Genomic DNA, 18,932 nt, shown 5'->3' with positions numbered 1-18,932 from the left:
GGCATTCCACGTACAGACAGAGAAGGGCTTGGGTCTTTGCTGCCGTCTTTATGGCAAATGGAATAGAGGGGAGGTGTTCTCTCCCTGCTTCAGGTTTTGGCATTCCACATACACAAGGACAGAGCAGAGGTCTTTGCTGCTGCTCTCCCTGCCAGATAAAAGAGAGGGGAGGCGTGCTCTCTCCACTCAGGCTTTGAAATTCCATGCAGGCTCATGGAAGGGCAGGGGTCTTTGTTGCTGCTCTCCCTGCCACATGAAAGAGAGGGGAGGTGTGCTCTCTCTGCCTCAGGCTTTGGCATTCCACGTACAGACAGAGAAGGGCTTGGGTCTTTGCTGCCGTCTTTATGGCAAATGGAAAAGAGGGGAGGTGTGCTCTCCCTGCCTCAGGCTTTGGCATTCCACATACACAAGGACCCGCAGAGGTCTTTGCTGCTGCTCCCTGCCAGATAAAAGAGAGGGGAGGTTTGCCCTCTACGTCTCAGGCTTTGGCATTCCATGCAGGCACATGGAAGGGACGGGTCTTTCCTGCTGTTCTCCATGGCAAATGGAATAAAGTGGAGGTGTGCTCTCTGCGCCTAAGGATTTTGCATTCCACATACACAAGGACAGGCGGGCCTTGTCTTTGCTGCTGCTCTCCCTACCATATAAAAGAGAGGGGAAGTGATGTTGTCCCCACCTCAGGCTTTGGCATTCCATGCAGGCACATGAAAGGGCTGGGAATCTTTGCTGCTGCTCTCCCTGCCAGACGAAAGAGAGGGGAGATGTGCTCTCTCCACTGTAGGCTTTTGCATTCCACGCAGGCACATGGATGAGCCGAGGTCTTTGCTGCTGCTCTCCCAGCCTTGGTTTTTTATGCACATGAATGAGAGGGGAGGTGTGCTCTCCCTTCTTCAAGCTTTGGGGTGCTCCCAGAACAGAGTCATACTGTCATGTACTGGTTTTTTATCTATTCCAGAACATTTCAAAACATTTCCTCAAAGCTGGAGTCTCTGCCTGCTTTTCAAAACATGATTTTAACCATAAAACCATAAAAAGGATCATGAAAGGAACCACTGTTAAAGTTTAACCCCTCGTCCCTGACCTCTGTGACCTCTGACCGCCTGTAATAATTAGACGGCACCTTAAGCCTCTTATCATATCCCCGGTGAAGTCGTCAGCCGTCAACAGAGAGAGATTAAACCTCTGTTTTGAAGTTCAAGCCTTACAGAAGTAGAAGCTCATATTTCACTAAACAAGCAAAGTTCAGTCAAACTTTCAAACATGGATTAGAGCGAGGAAGGAGGAGCTAACGTGAGTCTTCCTCATACGGCTGATACAGATGATTGACTCTGAGGTCACTGACAGTTTGAGGCTGAAACTTGTGAGTATCGTGACAGAGCTCTCTCTCTCTCTCTCTCTCTCTCCCTCTCTCTCTCTCCCTCTCTCTCTCTGTCTCTCTCTCTCTCTATCTCCCTCCCTCTCTCTCCCTCTCTCTCTCTCTCTGACACTCCTGAAGCGTGCAGAGCATCAAATATTTCTCTGAGTTGTTCCTCTTTTCTGCTCATATCTTCCTGTTTTACTCTCACATGTGTTCGCATTTTATCTAAGTACTTCCGAATGCTTGTGTTGATGAGTGCCGGAGTGCACAACTTTCTCCCTGATGGTTATAGTATTATAAATGCAGATACACCTTTACATGGAGTATTTCAACACCTCTGAGATCTGAGTCTGCATGGAGACGATGCAAGGAGATGATTTAAAAATATATCTGCAGAGATGTGACATTATGAAACTTTCTTTCTGCCGTGTGATGATGCTGTTAAATGTTGAACCTCTCTCTGAACAGTGTCTGTATAAAAACACAGAGTCTGTAGAAAGCTGACCTGGTTCTTGGTGTTCGGAGTGTTCTGGTTTCTCTCTTCAGTTGTTGTGTATCCGTCGGCTTCCCAGCGTCTGGAGGTGATTACTGAAAAATCTGCATGTGGAGAGAATACAGGAGGAACGTGATCCACTCTGCAAGAGCCGGTTTTATGATCCAACCTGTGCATGCCGTGGATGTTTCTAGCAGAACTCTTAAATATAGCACCTAAATCTAGTAAGACGGGATGCTGCTGCTCTCCCTGCCTTGGCTTTTCATTTATGCACATGAAAGAAAGGGAAATATGCTCTCCCCACCTCAGGCTTTGGCATTTCATGTACACACATGGAAGTGCATGCCGTGGATGTTTAGAGCAGAACACTTAAATAAAGCACCTGCATTTAGTAACACAAAATGCTGCTGCTCTCCCTGCCTTGGCTTTTCATTTATGCACATGAAAGAGAGGGGAGGTGTGCTCTCCCTTCCTCAGACTTTGGCATTCCACATACATAAGGAAGGACGGAGGTCTTTGCTTCTGCTCTCCCTGCCACATTCAAAAGAGGGGTGGTGTGCTCTCTCCACCTCAGGCGTTGGTATTTCTAAAACACACATGGAATGGCAGAAGTTTTTGCTGCTGCTCTCCCTGCCTTGGCTTTTTATGCACATTCAAGTAAGGGGGGGGTGTGCTCTCCCCACCTCAGGCTTTGGCATTCCATGCAGGCACGTGGAAAGGGGTCTTTGCTGCTAATCTCTATGTCACATGAAAGAGAGGGGATGCGTGCTCTCCCTACTTCAAGCTTTGGCATTCCAGGTACATGAGGAAAGGCGGAGGTCTTTGCTTCTGCTCTCCCTGCCACATTCAAAAGAGGGGTGGTGTGCTCTCTCCACCTCAGGCGTTGGTATTCCTAAAACACACATGGAATGGCAGAAGTTTCTGCTGCTGCTCTCCCTGCCTTGGCTTTTTATGCACATTCAAGTGAGGGGGGGTGTGCTCTCCCCACCTCAGGCTTTGGCATTCCATGCAGGCACGTGGACAGGGGTCTTTCCTGCTAATCTCTATGGCACATGAAAGAGAGGGGATGCGTGCTCTCCCTACATCAAGTTTTGGCATTCCAGGTACATGAGGAAGGGCGGAGGTCTTTGCTGCTGCTCTCCCTGCCACATGAAAGAGAGGGGAGGTGTGCTCTCTCCACCTCAGGCTTTGGCATTCCATGCAGGCACATGGAAGGGATGGGGTTTTGCTGTTGCTCTCCCTGCCTTGGCTTTGCATGCACATGAAAAAGAGGGGAGGTGTGCTCTCCCTAGTTCAAACTTTGGCATTCAACGAAAGCATTTTGAAGAGCAGGGAGCTCCCAGAACAGAGGTGTACTGCAAAATATACCTTATTGCATTAAAATAATTAATTATTTTTGAGGAGAGTGGTCCGGACTGAAGGTTCAGTAGTTAATAAATGTTGCTGTCTGCTCATTTTCTCAACTGGAAGCTAGCAATGCTAGCTGATAGCTCATTCCAAGTGTGTGCAAAGTCAAGGAAGTGATGCAAACTAAAAAGCACAAAGTTGATAATGACATAAAGTTTGATTTATAGAAGAATGAAGTCGTAACATTTAATATTTTCTCCTGTAAATAATCTTTAAATCCCCCGCCTGGCCCTCCTCTTGTAACACCACATATATATTTATTGCATTGACCCAGAGTGTGTATCCTCTGGACATCGGAGCTGTAATCCACACAGTGAAGTGCGGCCTCTTTTCATCTCCCACCGCCCGGTGTATTATCTCACATTATAAACGTATTGATCGCAGCCTCTCTGTGTAAGTGGATCTGTCTGTGTTGACAGGATGCAGCGGCCCCAGCAGAGCGGCTCTCCTGCTTTAAAATGATAAATGTTCTGATAAATGTTTGATTAAGTGCTGCTGCCTGCATGAGAGCTGCAGCTCGTTCTTATACTGAGGACCATAATCACATTTCTGAATTCTCTCTAAACACATATTCTGAGGAAGAACATCGCCTCTTCTTTCTGAGTATATGTTCAGTGATTTAGGAAATTTGAAGTTAGGGATGTTTCACTTTTTAAAGTTCTGTTGTTTATTATTAAATGTCCTTCAGCTTGCTTCTCTTTGTTGTTGCTCTGTGGTCTTATACCTGATGAGGGATGTTTGACGTCTGATTTTGACTTGTATTTCTTTGTTGTCATGCAGTTTGGTCTCTTTTTGCTGGTTTTGGTCCTTTGCATTTCTTTAAGTCCAAACTTTGGTGTTTTTCTGTTAGCATTTTGTTCTGATGCCTAAAATGATCACAGCACCAGATTAAGGTCTTCTTCTCTGCAACCTTTAAAGTCTGTTGACATTTACTTCTCACTCAACCAGCCCTGTAACTTCTTCCAGTCACACCTCAAATCAGTCACAAAGTCTGCCTTCTATCACCTCAAGAACATCTCCTGTCTGCGTCCATCTCTCTCCGATTCCCAGACCCTCATCCACGCTTTCATTACCTCCCAGCTGGATTACTGCAATGGAGTCCTGTTCTGATCTGGACCGGCTCCAATACGTGCAGAACTCAGCTGCCAGGGTTCTCATGCACACCAAGCCCTGGCAGCACATCACCTCCACTCTCATGCACCTCCACTGGCTCCCTGTAAAGTGCTGCATCACCTATAAGCTCCTCCTCCTCACATACAAATCCCTGCATGCCCTCGACCCCCCCAATACCTAGCTGACCTCCTTCACCGACACACTCCATCCTGGATCCTAAGGTCTTCGGACCTGGGTGTCCTCTCCATCCCCAGGACTAAGCTGTGGACCCTCGGGGACAGAGCCTTCAGTGTGGAACTCTCTCCCTCCCGACATCCACAGCGCCCCAACCCTGGACGGTTTTAAAGAAGCAGTCAAAACGCACCTTTACCTCAAGGCCTTTCCCTGTTAGATATCCCCACCTACCCCTCAGACCCCCTACCTGACCCTGTGAAGCCACCTTGCGCTCTTTTCCTCCTCTTGTCTTCTTCTAACCCCCAATCTAAAGTTCATTTTTCTCTAAATACATCCATTTTAATATTTAATATACTCTCATTGTCCAGTCTAGAATGCTAATGGAAGCTAACTTTTTTACCACAGTGTCAACAGGCAGAGGTGAAAGTGACCAGTGCTCAGGTTGACCCTGGCAACACTTTACTCTCAAAATATAAACACAGTTGTTATTGGGTTTAGACCAATCAGATTCAAGTATTTAACACAGTAAGGTAATACTAGAAGCTAACAGAGGGGGCGCTGTTTTAGCATGAGAGTGCTTTTCTGAACTCTAAATGATGGAGAAAGTTCTGCATACTTCATGTTGTGACTTCAGCCCCTCCTCTAAATTCTCCTCATCAGATGATGATGAAGCAGTTACACAATCAGCCCGTCATGCTCGATGCATGTTGTGCATTGCGACAGTCGATTTGCAGCAGCTGCTGCAACAGAAGTAAAGAGTGATACTACAGGGATGAAAAAAAAGCATTTCAACACTGTGCTCTGATGGGAGGAAGCTACTCTCGTGTAATTTCCTGTCAGTGGTCACCCCTGGGACGGTTACTGAGCTGAATTAGACACTTCAGTCAGAGGTAGCAGCGCGGCTGCACAGAGGAAGTCAGGGTTACGGCGCTCTGCAGCTTTTATTCCTCTGAAACATGTCGGTGAGTTTTACTGAAGCGTGCGGCTTGTTAGGCGACGGAGCGATGGAGTGATGGAGTGATGGAGTGACTGACTTCAGGTTTCTAATTAATACTTCTGTTTGTCTTCTGACAGAGTATGGGCGCTCCAAGCTCCTCAGGGGTCACGTCTGAGAGGTCCGTCCCAAACACAGGGATGTACAAGCTGGAGATCGAGCTGAAGAGAGGACACAATCTAGCTGTCAGAGACAGAGGAGGTAAATATCTGTGTCTCTGTGTTTGTGTCTCTGTAGCTGTTTTGATGACTTTGTTTTTGTGTCTTTGTAGCAACTTTGCTCCTTTGTTTTTTGTCTGTGAGGTTGTTTTGATCTCTTTCCTTTTGTGTCTTTGTAGTTTTTATATCTCTTTAGTGTCTTTGTAGCTATTTTGATGTCTATTGTTTTTTAAGCGTCTTTATTTGAGTGCCTTGGGGTTGTTTTGATGTCTCTTTGTGTTTGTCTTTAGCTGTTTTGATTACTTTATGTTTGTGTCATTGCAATTGTTTTGATCTATTACTTTATGTTTCTTTGTAGTCTTTATATCTTTTTGTTTTAGTGTCTTTGTGGTTGTTTTGATCTCTTTCCCTTTGTTTCTTTGTAGTTTGTATCTCTTGTGTGTCTTTGTAGTTGTTTTAATGTCTCTTGGTTTTTAAGTCTCTTTGTTATCATGTCTTGGTGTCTCTGGTTTTGTGTCTTTGTTGTGTCTTAGTTTTTTGTCTTTGAGGTTGTTTTGATCTCTTTCTTTTTGTTTCTTTGTAGTTTTTATATCTCTTGTTTTGTGTCTTTATAGCTGTTTTGATGTCTCTCTTTTTTGTTTCTTCATAGTTTTTATGTCTTTGGTTTTGTGTCTTTGTGGTTGTTTTGATCTCTTTCCCTTTGTTTCTTTGTAGTTTTTATCTCTTGTGTGTCTTTGTATTTGTTTTAATGTCTCTTGGTTTTTAAGTCTCTTTGTTATCATGTCTTGATGTCTCTGGTTTTGTGTCTTTGTTGTGTCTTAGTTTTTTGTCTTTGAGGTTGTTTTGATCTCTTTCTTTTTGTTTCTTTGTAGTTTTTATACCTCTTGGTTTTTGTGTCCTTGTAGCTGTTTTGATGTCTCTTTGTTTTTGTTTCTTTGTAGATTTTATGTGTTTTTGTTTTTGTGTCTTTTGGTTTGTTTTGATATCTTTCTTTTTGTTTCTTTGTAGTTTTTATATCTCTTTTGTGTCTTTGCTGTTTTGATCTCTTTCTTTTTGTTTCTTTGTAGTTTTTATACCTCTTGGTTTTTGTGTCCTTGTAGCTGTTTTGCTATCTCTTGGTTTTTTAGTGTCTTTGTTGTGGTTGTTTTGATGCCTCTTTCTTTTTGTTTCTTTGTAGTTTTTATATCTCTTTTGTGTCTTTGCTGTTTTGATCTCTTCGTTTTGTGTCTTTGTAGCTGTTTGGATTTCTCTTTCTTTTTGTTTCTTTGTAGTTTTTATACCTCTTGATTTTTGTGTCTTTGCTGTTTTGATCTCTTAGTTTTGTGTCTTTGTGGCCTTGTGATTGTTTTGATCTCTTTGTTTTTGTATCCTTGTGATTGTTTCGATCTCTTTGTTTTGTGTCTTTGTAGCTGTTTGGATTTCTCTTTCTTTTATTTTCTTTGTAGTTTTTATACCTCTTGATTTTTGTGTCTTTGCTGTTTTGATCTCTTCGTTTTGTGTCTTTGTGGTCTTGTTGAGGATTTCTCCTGCCCCTATAAAAGTATTTCTGTCCATATTTTACTTTGAACTCAAACACTTTCTGCATCTGTGAAACTTCTCCTCTCTTCAGGGACAAGTGATCCGTACGTGAAGTTCAAGCTCTCGGGTAAAGAGGTGTTCAGGAGTAAAATCATCCATAAGAACCTGAACCCGGTGTGGGAGGAGAAGACGACGTTAGTGCTGGACTGTCTGAGTGAGCCTCTATATGTGAAGGTAAACACTCCGACATATGAACATGCTCAGAGCGTCTCACACATGTAACATGTATGAAGGTGAACTTCAGAGGAGGTCTGTCTCGTTCCTCTGCAGGTCTTTGATTATGACTTCGGCCTTCAGGATGACTTCATGGGGTCAGCTCACCTTTACCTGGAGAGTCTGGAGCAGCAGAGGTCAGTCAGACTCACTCATTCATTCATTCATTCACTGATTCATACGAGTTCGTCCTGAGATCATTTACACAAAACAAGAGTTTATAAAGAATCTTAGAATCCTTCATTCATTAAAGGTCGATGATGGATCTGTGGACTGACTGATGGAGGAAATTAAAGAGAGGAGAGAATGGATCGTTGATGGATAGCTTGGTTGATTAATAGAAAAGATTGGATGGATGGATGGATGGATGGATGGATGGATGGATGGATGGATGGATGGATGGATGGACAATGGATAAATAAGTCAGAATGGATTGATGGTTGAATAAATGATTGATGGCGGATGAATAGATAATGGATGATTGGAGGGATGGATAACCAAATTGACGGATGGACAGATTGATGGAGAGATGGATAGATTGATGGATTGATGGATGGACAGAGTGACGGATTGATGGATTGATGAATGGATGGTTGGAAAGATGGATGGACAGATTAATAGACAGATGGATGGATAACCAAATTGATGGATGGATATTTTGATGGATAGATTGCTGAACAGATTGATGGATGAATGGATCGATGGATTGATGATAAAGGAATGATGGATGGCTGAATAACGAAATTGATGGATAGATGAATAGATGATAATTGAGTGAAGAATCAATGGAGGATAATGGATGGATGGATGAATGGATAGATGGATGGATGGATGGATGGATGGATGGATGGCTGGATGGATGGATGGATGGATGGATGGATGGATGGATGGATGGATGGCTGGCTGGATGGATGGATGGATGGATGGCTGGATGGATGGATGGATGGATGGATGGATGGATGGATGGATGGATGGCTGGATGGATGGATGGATGGATGGATGGCTGGATGGATGGATGGATGGATGGCTGGATGGATGGATGGATGGATGGATGGATCGATGGATTGATGATAAAGGAATGATGGATGGCTGAATAACGAAATTGATGGATAGATGAATAGATGATAATTGAGTGATGAATCAATGGAGGATAATGTATGGATGGATGGATGGATAAGAGGAAAATTAAAAAGAAGAAAGGATGGATTATTGATGAATAGCTTGGTTGAATATTAGAGAAGATTGAATGATTGAACGGATGGGTGATGGATGGATGAATCCAAAGTAAGAAGTTATATTTCACTTGCAGATTATCAGATCAAATAAAGTTAAATAAATTAACTCATCATAAACAAACTCTGACACAAGAAGAAAGAAAGAAAACAGTAAATATGAAGTTCTTAAATCTACTGAAGCTGATATCAAACACATCTACATGTACGATGATGAGTAATATGATCATTGTTTCAGAGAGAGAGAGAGAGAGAGACAGAGAGGGAGAGAGAGAGAGAGAGAGTGAGTTAGAGACATAGAGAGAGATAGAGAGAGAGAGAGAGAGAGAGATAGAGAGAGAGAGTGAAAATAGAGAACACAGAACTTCCTGTGGTTGTTCATTAAGTCTTCAGACTCACTCAGGACGTTGTTGTGGTTATTCTGAACCTCAGAGCATAATGAAGAAGTTACATTCACTTTCTTGTGTTTATATTTAATATTTTATGACAGAATCAGCTTTAAAAATAATCAGTCACCTCTAACAGTCATGTGTTACTGAATTATACCAAAGTTAAAAACATGTGGTAAACATAGAAACATTCACATCTGGAAACATCATGATGTCCTGTTTTTACCTCTTGTAGGATGATCCCAGTGACTCTGGTCCTGAAGGATCCTCATCATCCGGATCAGGATCTGGGTTCTCTGGAGCTCGCTGTGACCCTGACTCCTAAAGACAGTCCTATAGAGGAACGACGAGACTCAACGGTAGGTTTGCTGCTTTTTTTAAACGTCTCTCTGTGGAGTTAAAATCTGTCAGTGTATGAGCGATAAAGTCAGCTGAGAATGAGTGTCATATGATAAACTTTAAAGATACAAGGAGGTCAGACCAGACTGAGGAGAGCTGGTGCTTCAAAACTTCATGATGGGTGCAGTCTGCAAAAAACTCCTCACTTTTATTCACCTGCAACAAGCAAGTTTCAGGATTTCTCTTTATAAAGCAAAGAACTTAAACCTTCAAACAATGGATGTAGCATAAAACAGGACCTGAGGAAGAGAGGATGCATGTAGAGCAATAATCAGAGCACATCAGTGAAGTCTACCTGAGCTCTCTTTCCCTCTCAGTGAAACGGTTGGTGCTGCGTTTGTGTTTTTCCCCCTGCAGCAGTCAGAGGTTAAGACGTATCGCTGGAAGCCGTATGTGAATAAAGTGAGTGTAGAGCTGATCAGGCTGTTCGTGGCTTCCTGTAGCTCCACCCTGACAGATTCCTGTCCTGCTCCATCTCCCCCTGGTGATGAGGGATGTTTCCTTATTGAGTAGCTGTAGTCCTCACTTTCACTCTGGCATCCCCTGCAGTTCTTTTGATTCATTGCTGAAGCTTTAACGCTCGTGTAGCTGTAGTTAGTTTGTAGCTGTAGTAGTTTGTCTGAGTAGAGGTCTCATTCATAGAACATGAACATGTGGCTATACATGAACAAAATGAAACTAGACTCAAGTCTTGAATTGGAGGAAATTAAAGTGGAAGTCCCCAAAACCTGCAGTTCCTCCAGTGTCCACTAGAGTATGTCTCCTGCAGTGAGTCAGTCCCCATAGAGCCCCATGTTAAAATGTTACAGCAGAAATCAACATGTTTACAGCCTGGTACAGAAACACATTGGGTCTCTAGAGCTCATTTCTGTCGTCATGACGACTGTACGGCTGAATTTATAAACAGCTCGCCTGTTTACAGCAGGTTATTACCCGGCTGTGTTCAATATTGGATTCTGATTGGCTGAAACCCCGTAACAATAGAAATAAACACCAGAGACAACCTGATCACACACGACATATCAAATCAATCTGCAGAGAGGAGAACAGATCAAAGCAGACTAGAACAGAATGGAACAGATCAAAGCAGACTAGAACGGAATGGAACAGATCAAAGCAGAATAGAATGGAATGGAACAGATCAAAGCAGAATAGAATGGAATAGAACAGATCAAAGCAGAATAGAATGGAATAGAACAGATCAAAGCAGAATAGAATAGAATGGAACAGATCAAAGCAGAATAGAACAGAATGGAACAGATCAAAGCAGAATAGAATGGAACAGATCAAAGCAGAATAGAACAGAATGGAACAGATCAAAGCAGAATAGAATGGAATGGAACAGATCAAAGCAGAATAGAATGGAATGGAACAGATCAAAGCAGAATAGAATGGAATGGAACAGATCAAAGCAGAATAGAATGGAATGGAACAGATCAAAGCAGAATAGAATGGAATAGAACAGATCAAAGCAAAATAGAATGGAATGGAACAGATCAAAGCAGAATAGAATGGAATGGAACAGATCAAAGCAGAATAGAATGGAATAGAACAGATCAAAGCAGAATAGAATGGAATGGAACAGATCAAAGCAGAATAGAATGGAATGGAACAGATCACAGCAGAATGGAACAGATCAAAGCAGAATAGAATGGAATGCTTCTGATTGATCAAAGCCAATTAACAACAGGGATTAACTCTAGACAGAAAAAGCGACACCAGGGACGACCATGACAACTCACCTGTTTACATTAGATTCAGGATTAAAGGGAGGTAAAATTAGGGGGCGTGGCCTCTTTGAGTGACAGGTAGGAGCTGCTTGCTCTCTGCTAGGTGTCCCCTCAGCTCATTCAGTCCCTGAACTTCACCTCTTGAGATTTGTTCTTTCTAACTTGCATAAATAATGTGTTATTTATTTTGGTAATTTCCATATAACTCAATATATGAATATAGAATAAGCTTAAATATTAAATTAGAGTTCTTTCACACAGTCATAAAACGCCTTAGACCTTCCCAAAATGTTCTGGGTGGGCTGAATGTAAACAGACATTTTTACCCTGACTTGATCTGGACATTTGGTGAAATATCTTCGTTAAGTTGAGGACAGTTGATGTCAGAACCCAGAGAGACCTTTGACCTTTTCAATTAATCCCACTTTAGCTCCAAAATACAAGGTGCCAATCTTGAGGCTGTCCATAAACTAAAGAAGGACACCTTGGTCCTGATTTTGGACCTTTTCTCATTATCTGCCTCATGAAATTAGAATACTTGTTGTTTCTGGTTTCCCATCATGGTGTCCTTTCCACTCTTGTATCTCTGCGGTTAGATTCTGTAAAACCTTTGTAAGCATCTGAGTATCAGAAGATGGTTTCCAAATGTTTCCTCACCTCTAAGATATGACACACAGCCTGACTCCTCCATGTTTTATTCAGAGTATTTAAATTAATCATCGGTGTGAGTCTCAGTCCGTGCTGCCGCTCCTCTCAGAGAGGGAGGAAAACGAAGAGAGAGCTGAGGAATAAAGACGAGAAAGAGTCAACAAGCAACCCAAAGAAAACAGACAGGAGGGGAAGGAGAGGGAACACAGCGCTCAGGCGGATCAAAGCTAATGAGAGCATGAATATTCAGCTCAGCAGGGAGAGATTTCCTCTGTTAGAGTCTATTTTCAGATGCTTTATTCATGGAGCCGAAGTGAGGATGCCCTCCTCTGTAGCTGGAGATAAACCCGTCCTCTAGCTCCCTCTAGTGGCCGCACTTCTTCTTCTTCTGTGCAGATATATTTGTAGATTTCTAGTGAACACTTCAGGATGTTGCAGTGAATTAATCTTTTGATGTATGTTCAGACCATGCTGCTCAGGAGATCCTGGAAACGATCCACCAAGGTAACTCTTCATCATCATCCTCATCATCATCATCATCATCGTCATCGTCGTCTGTCCCAGCACAGCTTCATCTGACAACCTCACCCTGCTAGCCGTCTGTGTCGTTGCTCCTTTTGGCGTCATGTTGTCGCATTTCATGGTTAATCAGTGTCGTACAAACACACGTCAACACGTTGTGTGTTTGCTCCTTAATGTTGTTGTTGTGTTTTGTAGCTGCTTGCTGTAGTTTCCACCAGAGCTCCACTTCTCAAACTTTATCCTTGCAGCTTATTTGAACACCTGTGTGTGTCTCTCTCTCTCTCCATCTGTGTGTGTGTGTGTGTGTGTGTGTGTGTGTGTGTGTGTGTGTGTGTGTGTGTGTGTGTGCACCAGCAGCAGCAGTCGTTGCGTCTCTCCGAGCTTCATCGTAAGTCTCAGCTGTGGCGAGGGATCGTCAGCATCGCTCTGATCGAAGGGCGAAACCTGATCCCCATGGACCCCAACGGACTGAGCGACCCCTACGTCAAGTTCAGACTGGGTCCTCAGAAGTACAGGAGCAAGGTACGCCGACCTCTGACCTCTGACCCTCTGACCCTCTGACCCTCTGATGTCTTTAAAAAGCGTTGGTTATATTGTGTGTGTGTTTACAGACGGTGCCAAAGACCCTGAGTCCTCAGTGGAGGGAGCAGTTTGACCTCCACCTGTACGAGGAGACCGGAGGAGTGCTGGAGATCACCGTGTGGGACAGAGACACTGGGAGGAGAGACGACTTCATTGGACGGTCAGTTTATCTCATTTGAGAAATAAAGATGTTAAGATTGAGTTCCTCTAACCTCCCAGACCATGTAGGACATCCTCAGTGACCTCTAGACCCTCCTGAAGGATCAACAAACCAGGCAAATGTCACAACAAGCCGGAACTCTTTCCCACGGATTGATTTGACATGACGTGTGATCAGTTTGCCTCTGGTGTTGCTCATGTTAGTGAAAGTTAATAACCATCGTCAAGTGGTTTTAACCAATCAGAATCAAGCAACTTACACAAACAGAGGATCAGGAAAAGAGCCGGGTAATAAGACATCTTTAAAGACCTCTGGGAGTCAAACAGAGACTTCCAGAGGATGAGCAATGTCTAGAATAACCAGGAGAACTTCTGGTAGAACTCGTAGAACTCCCTTAGGGTTAGCAAAAGAACCTTCAAGACCAAAGTAACTGGTCTTTAGGATCCGATAAGGGACCACCTTAAAGAACTTAGGTGCTCACTAAACCTTCTTATGGACTCATGAAACATCCTGAAGAACCTGTACAACCTTTTCAAAGACTTCTTGAATCTCTTAGAACCTCATGATGGTCGTGATGGACCTCTAGAACCGCCCCTAAAGGTAACCATACATCCTTAAAAGACATCCAAAAGCTTGTTCAGGTACCCTAGAGTCTTTTAAAGTGTGTTAAAAGTCCTCAATGACCAGAAGAACCTCCACACAGACCTAAAGATCCTCCTCAGTGATCAATAAAATCCTGAAGAACCTCTACAACCTTTTCAGGGACCATTAGAACCTTTAAGCAGACCTCCAGAACCTTTCATTGGATATCTAATATCTAATGAACAAACTCAGCATCAAGTCTTAGTCTGTGTCCTCACGATTGGTCGATCTGTCCCCCAGCTGTCAGCTGGACCTCTCCACGCTGTCCAAGGAGCAGACTCATCACCTGGAGCTGCAGCTGGAGGAGTCCCGGGGGTACGTGGTGCTCCTGGTCACGCTGACGGCCTCCGCTCACGTCTCCATCGCCGACCTGTCCGTGACCCCGTTGGACGACCCGCAGGAGCGGCGGGAGATCCTGAAACGATACGTAAGCAGACTGAGTCACGTGTGAAAGTGGAACAGGAGTCTGGGAACATGAGTAACTCTGGTTTCTGTGGTCCTCCTGCAGGGTGTGTGTAAGTCCTTCTTTAACCTGAAGGATGTGGGCATCGTGCAGGTGAAGGTGATGAGAGCTGAAGGACTCATGGCAGCAGACGTGACTGGTACCTTACCTCACACTTCATACATCCTGTGCTGGATTTAAACCTTGATGATGTCACGTTTGTCTGCTCCCTCACACCGTGATGTTTCTGTGACGTTCTGTGTTTCAGGTAAAAGCGATCCGTTCTGTGTGCTGGAGCTGAACAACGACAGACTACAGACTCACACTGTTTACAAGAACCTCAATCCAGAGTGGAACAAAGCCTTCACATTGTGAGTCAGAAACTTTCCCAGTGTCTTTATCTAATCTTTGTTCTAACTTTGTTCCTCTTTGACCAGAAATCTTATCTGTTAACCTGAACATGATGTAACATGTTATCACAGATATCACAGTTAACTTCATTTAACTATTAATACTTCACATTACTCTATTATTCTTTCTTTCTATACATCCACATTTATTTTTCTATAAATATATACACAAAGTCTCATGGAATGGATAGAATGAAATGGAATGAATGGAATGGATAGGATAGAATAGAATAGAATGGAATGGAATGGGATGGAATGAACATAATGGAATGGAATGGATAGAATAGAATGGATAGAATAGAATAGAATAAAATAGAATAGAATAGAATAGAATAGAATGGATAGTATAGAATGGATAGAATAGAATAGAATAGAATAGAATGGATAGGATAGAATAGAATAGAATAGAATGGAATGGATAGAATAGAATGGATAGGATAGAATAGAATAGAATGGATAGAATAGAATGGATAGAATAGAATAGAATAGAATGGATAGGATAGAATAGAATAGAATGGAATGGAATGGGATGGAATGGATAGATAGAATGGAATGGATAGAATAGAATAGAATAGAGTGGAATGGAATGAATATAATGGAATGGAATGGATAGAATAGAATAGAATAGAATGGAATGGAATGGAATATAATGGAACAGAATCGAATGAATGGATAGAATAGAAAAGAATAGAATAGAATAGAATAGAATGGAATTGAATATAATGGAACGGAATAGAATGGAATGGATAGAATAGAATGGATAGAATGGAATGGAATTGAATATAATAGAACGGAATGGAATGAATGGATAGAATAGAAAAGAATAGAATAGAATAGAATAGAATGGAATGGATAGATTAGAATGGATAGAATAGAATAGAATAGAATGGAATGGAATGAATGGATAGAATAGAATAGAATGGAGTGAATGGATAGAATGGGATGGGACAGGATGGAATGGATTGGAATCAAGACAAATCAAATCACAAGAAACACAATATTAAAAAAATAGATTAATCACATGTTTATTATTTTGTATCTCAGTCAGTATTGAAGTCCATGATAACAAGGTAAAGCTATTTCTACCTGTGTGTTGATTTAGGAATCAAAATAATCTGTGCTGTACAACAAAGCCCTGAATGAAACACACAACACAACATGGAACATATAAACACTGTATGAAGGGATAGTTTTAATGGAGGTCATTTCAGCAGGGACTATCTCTCATTACCTTTACTCTGATACATGTTTATAAATGCCCTTTAACCTCCTTACTCCTCCTTATTCATGTCCCTCTCTCAGTAACGTCAAAGACATCCACTCGGTGCTGGAGGTGACCGTGTTCGATGAGGACAGAGACAGGAGCGCCGACTTCCTGGGGAAAGTGGTCATCCCTTTATTACATGTGAGTGGAACAGAAAATAAGATCATGAAATACACATTTAAAGATGAATAGAAATTATCTAAAGGATGGTTTAAAAAGTCAGAGGAAGCTGGGGACAGATTTGAAGTATTGCTTTGTAAACATGAATATTTACAGGGGGTAAACTCACTTAAATAAAAATATAAAACACAGAAAGAGTCTGTTTGAAAACTGTCGACTTCATGAAGTGTATACATTTAAAACCCTGATCCTGTTTTTGTTCCTGTCAGGTCCGAAACGGGGAACAGAAGAGCTACATGCTGAAAAACAAAGAGCTGACCGGGCCGACCAAAGGACACATCTACCTGGAGATCGACGTCATCTACAACACCGTGAGTAGATTCATATATAAAGATAACATAAAATCCCCACAATCAAACTCAGGACGTCATCTGAAAGGGTTCAATTACATTATGAGGGTCATATCTAATAGTGAGGATAGTTTATGGGCAGTAGTAAGAAGGATGGACTGCACTCGTCTTACATGTACAGGACAAGAGAGAAGAGGTTTGTCCACAGGGGGCGCCAAAATCAATCCAAACCAAACGTTCCTGACTGTAGCTTTAATCTCACTCTCTCTGCTCAGGTGAAAGCGGCTCTGAGGACGGTGGTTCCTGCAGAACAGAAGTACATCGAGGAGGAACCCAAAGTCTCCAAACAGGTGTGTGACATGAACAGATGAAACTAAATGATATGCTTCAGCAGGAGGTCAATGTGTGACTTCTTCTTCGTGTCTTTCAGTTGCTTCAGCAGAACTTTAACCGTGTGAAGAGGTGCATCATGGTCCTGTTCAGCTATGGGACGTACATTAACAGCTGCTTCGAGTGGGAGTCTGCACAGAGGAGCATCGTCTCCTTCGTGGTGAGAGACACAGATACAGACACAGACACACATACCATCATTTATCTCTCTGATACTCCCTCTTTGATTTGGTGTGATAGTGATAATCACTCAGTCTCATGATTCTGAATGTGGTTTTCAGCTGTTCGTGGTGGTGGTGTGGAACTTTGAGCTCTACATGCTGCCTCTGGGTCTCCTCCTCCTGCTCGTCTGGAACTACTTCTTCTCCTCCTGCAGAGAAACAGCCGACATGGTGAGCAGACGAACATGTGAGCTGTGAGGTGTGTGATTCATATACTTGACTTGACTGATCGACTCTTTTCCTGCTGCAGACCATGGAGGCCATGTTCGAGTGGGAAGAAGACGAAGAGGACAAAGAGGACAAGGTAGCGTCCTCGTGTAACACCTGTGTGATGTTAGTGAATGTGTTGTAGTCAGTGCACTGACACACAGATCTCCTCTCGTCTCTGTCAGGAGTCAGAACACAAGGGCTTCATGAATAAACTCTACGCCATCCAGGACGTGTTCATCAGCGTGCAGAGCGCTCTGGATGAAGTGGCCTCACACGGAGAGAGGATAAAGAAGTAGGTGTCAGTCAGCTGGTATTCTCCTCTGTTGATAGTTGTGGTTGCATAATGAAACCAGAAACCTCCCTGATGTTGGGGCAGGTTGTGGTCTCAGTTGTGGTCTCTTTGCCGCCTCCTCTTCTGTACTCTGACCTGATTTAGTACCTGAATATTAAGGTCTGTTGTTCCTCTCTGCAGCACGGTGAACTGGACAGTGCCTTTCCTCAGCTGCTTGGCGATCACTGCCTTATGTTTAGCCACAGTTCTGCTCTACCTCATACCTCTGCGGTACCTGGTGCTGGCCTGGGGTGAGTCATGCTTTTATTCAATTTAATTTAATTTAATTTAATTTTATTTTATTTTATTTTATTTTATTTTATTTTATTTTATTTTATTTTATCTTATTTCATTTTATTTTATTTATTTTATTTATTTTTTGAATAGATTTTCTATTTAATTGAATTGATTTAATTTACTTTATTTTATTTCTTCTTTTATTCTCTTTTTTTCTTATTCTATTCTTCTTACTCTATTTTATTTTCTTCTATTTCATTTGTTATTCTATTCTATGCTTTTTAATTTTTTCTATTTTATAGTATAATATTATATTGTATTTTCTTCTATTTATTTTCTATTATTCCATTTTCATTTCTTGTATATTTTATTCTATTCTTCTCAATTTATTTTATTTTTATTTTTATTTTAGTTTTTTTGTGTTTAATGTTTCATTTCATTCTTACCATTTTTTTTTTACTATTTTATAGTACAATATTATATTGTATTTTCTTCTATTTATTTTCTATTATTCTATTTTCACTTCATTTATATTTCATTCTTTTCTTCTTAATTATTTTTTATTTAATTGAGTTTCATTTATTATTTTATTCTTACCGTTTTTATTTTTTCTATTTTATAGTATGGTATTGAATTTATTTTATTGGATTCTATTTATTTTATTTTACTACTTCATTTATATTTATTTATTATATTTGGAGAGGACAGGATTGTTGACTGAGCAGGAAACTAGAAGAGAGAGAGTGGGGGGGTGATCTTTTTATTATGTCTATGGTGGTGACATGCAGGACAGGGTCTGCATGCTGGAACTGAACCCCGGCTGCTCACTTGAGGACTATATCATCAATATGAAGGGCACACGACTTAACCACAAGGCCTCTGAGTGGAACAGACGATCACACCGACACAGAGTCGCTCAGATCTTCCTTCCTTTGATTCTGCAGGTGTGAACAAGTTTACCAAGAAGCTTCGAGATCCGTACATGATCGACAACAACGAGCTCCTCGACTTCCTCTCCAGAGTGCCGTCAGATGTTCAAGTGGTGGGTTCTTTATCTCATGATTTAAAAATGTTAGCTGAGCTCTCTGTAGCTCAATGTTCTCTCAGCTTCTGAAGCAAATGTTGTTTTTTTTACCTCCAAAAGAAAAAAACAAAAGCCAGACTTT

At 41.9% G+C, this 18,932-nt stretch overlaps 1 protein-coding gene across 9 annotated transcripts in view; it reads left to right on the top strand.

Annotated features, from left to right (window-relative positions):
- mctp1b (multiple C2 domains, transmembrane 1b) overlaps positions 1-18,932 on the top strand; it is a 38,838-nt gene that overhangs the window by 17,859 nt on the left and 2,047 nt on the right. For 4 of the 9 annotated variants that reach the window (XM_034710274.1, XM_034710278.1, XM_034710280.1 and 1 more), the window contains exons 2-20: positions 5,619-5,739; positions 7,306-7,448; positions 7,545-7,624; positions 9,344-9,467; positions 12,351-12,389; positions 12,762-12,929; positions 13,019-13,149; positions 14,032-14,218; positions 14,300-14,393; positions 14,502-14,604; positions 15,946-16,048; positions 16,297-16,398; positions 16,653-16,727; positions 16,808-16,927; positions 17,049-17,159; positions 17,239-17,292; positions 17,381-17,490; positions 17,671-17,780; positions 18,711-18,808. In XM_034710274.1, coding sequence (XP_034566165.1) covers positions 5,619-5,739; positions 7,306-7,448; positions 7,545-7,624; positions 9,344-9,467; positions 12,351-12,389; positions 12,762-12,929; positions 13,019-13,149; positions 14,032-14,218; positions 14,300-14,393; positions 14,502-14,604; positions 15,946-16,048; positions 16,297-16,398; positions 16,653-16,727; positions 16,808-16,927; positions 17,049-17,159; positions 17,239-17,292; positions 17,381-17,490; positions 17,671-17,780; positions 18,711-18,808 — 2,073 coding nt within the window. Of the gene's footprint in view, positions 1-5,417; positions 5,507-5,618; positions 5,740-7,305; positions 7,449-7,544; positions 7,625-9,343; positions 9,468-12,350; positions 12,390-12,761; positions 12,930-13,018; positions 13,150-14,031; positions 14,219-14,299; positions 14,394-14,501; positions 14,605-15,945; positions 16,049-16,296; positions 16,399-16,652; positions 16,728-16,807; positions 16,928-17,048; positions 17,160-17,238; positions 17,293-17,380; positions 17,491-17,670; positions 17,781-18,710; positions 18,809-18,932 lie in introns of those variants that run through there. The other 5 variants (XM_034710279.1, XM_034710275.1, XM_034710282.1 and 2 more) reach the window with 5 other exon arrangements.

The sequence above is a fragment of the Notolabrus celidotus genome, chromosome 19, assembly GCF_009762535.1.
Source record: "Notolabrus celidotus isolate fNotCel1 chromosome 19, fNotCel1.pri, whole genome shotgun sequence".
Taxonomy (NCBI): domain Eukaryota; kingdom Metazoa; phylum Chordata; class Actinopteri; order Labriformes; family Labridae; genus Notolabrus; species Notolabrus celidotus.
The sequence above is the reverse complement of the archived record's forward strand: the minus strand, read 5'-3'. Positions and strand labels throughout refer to the sequence as shown.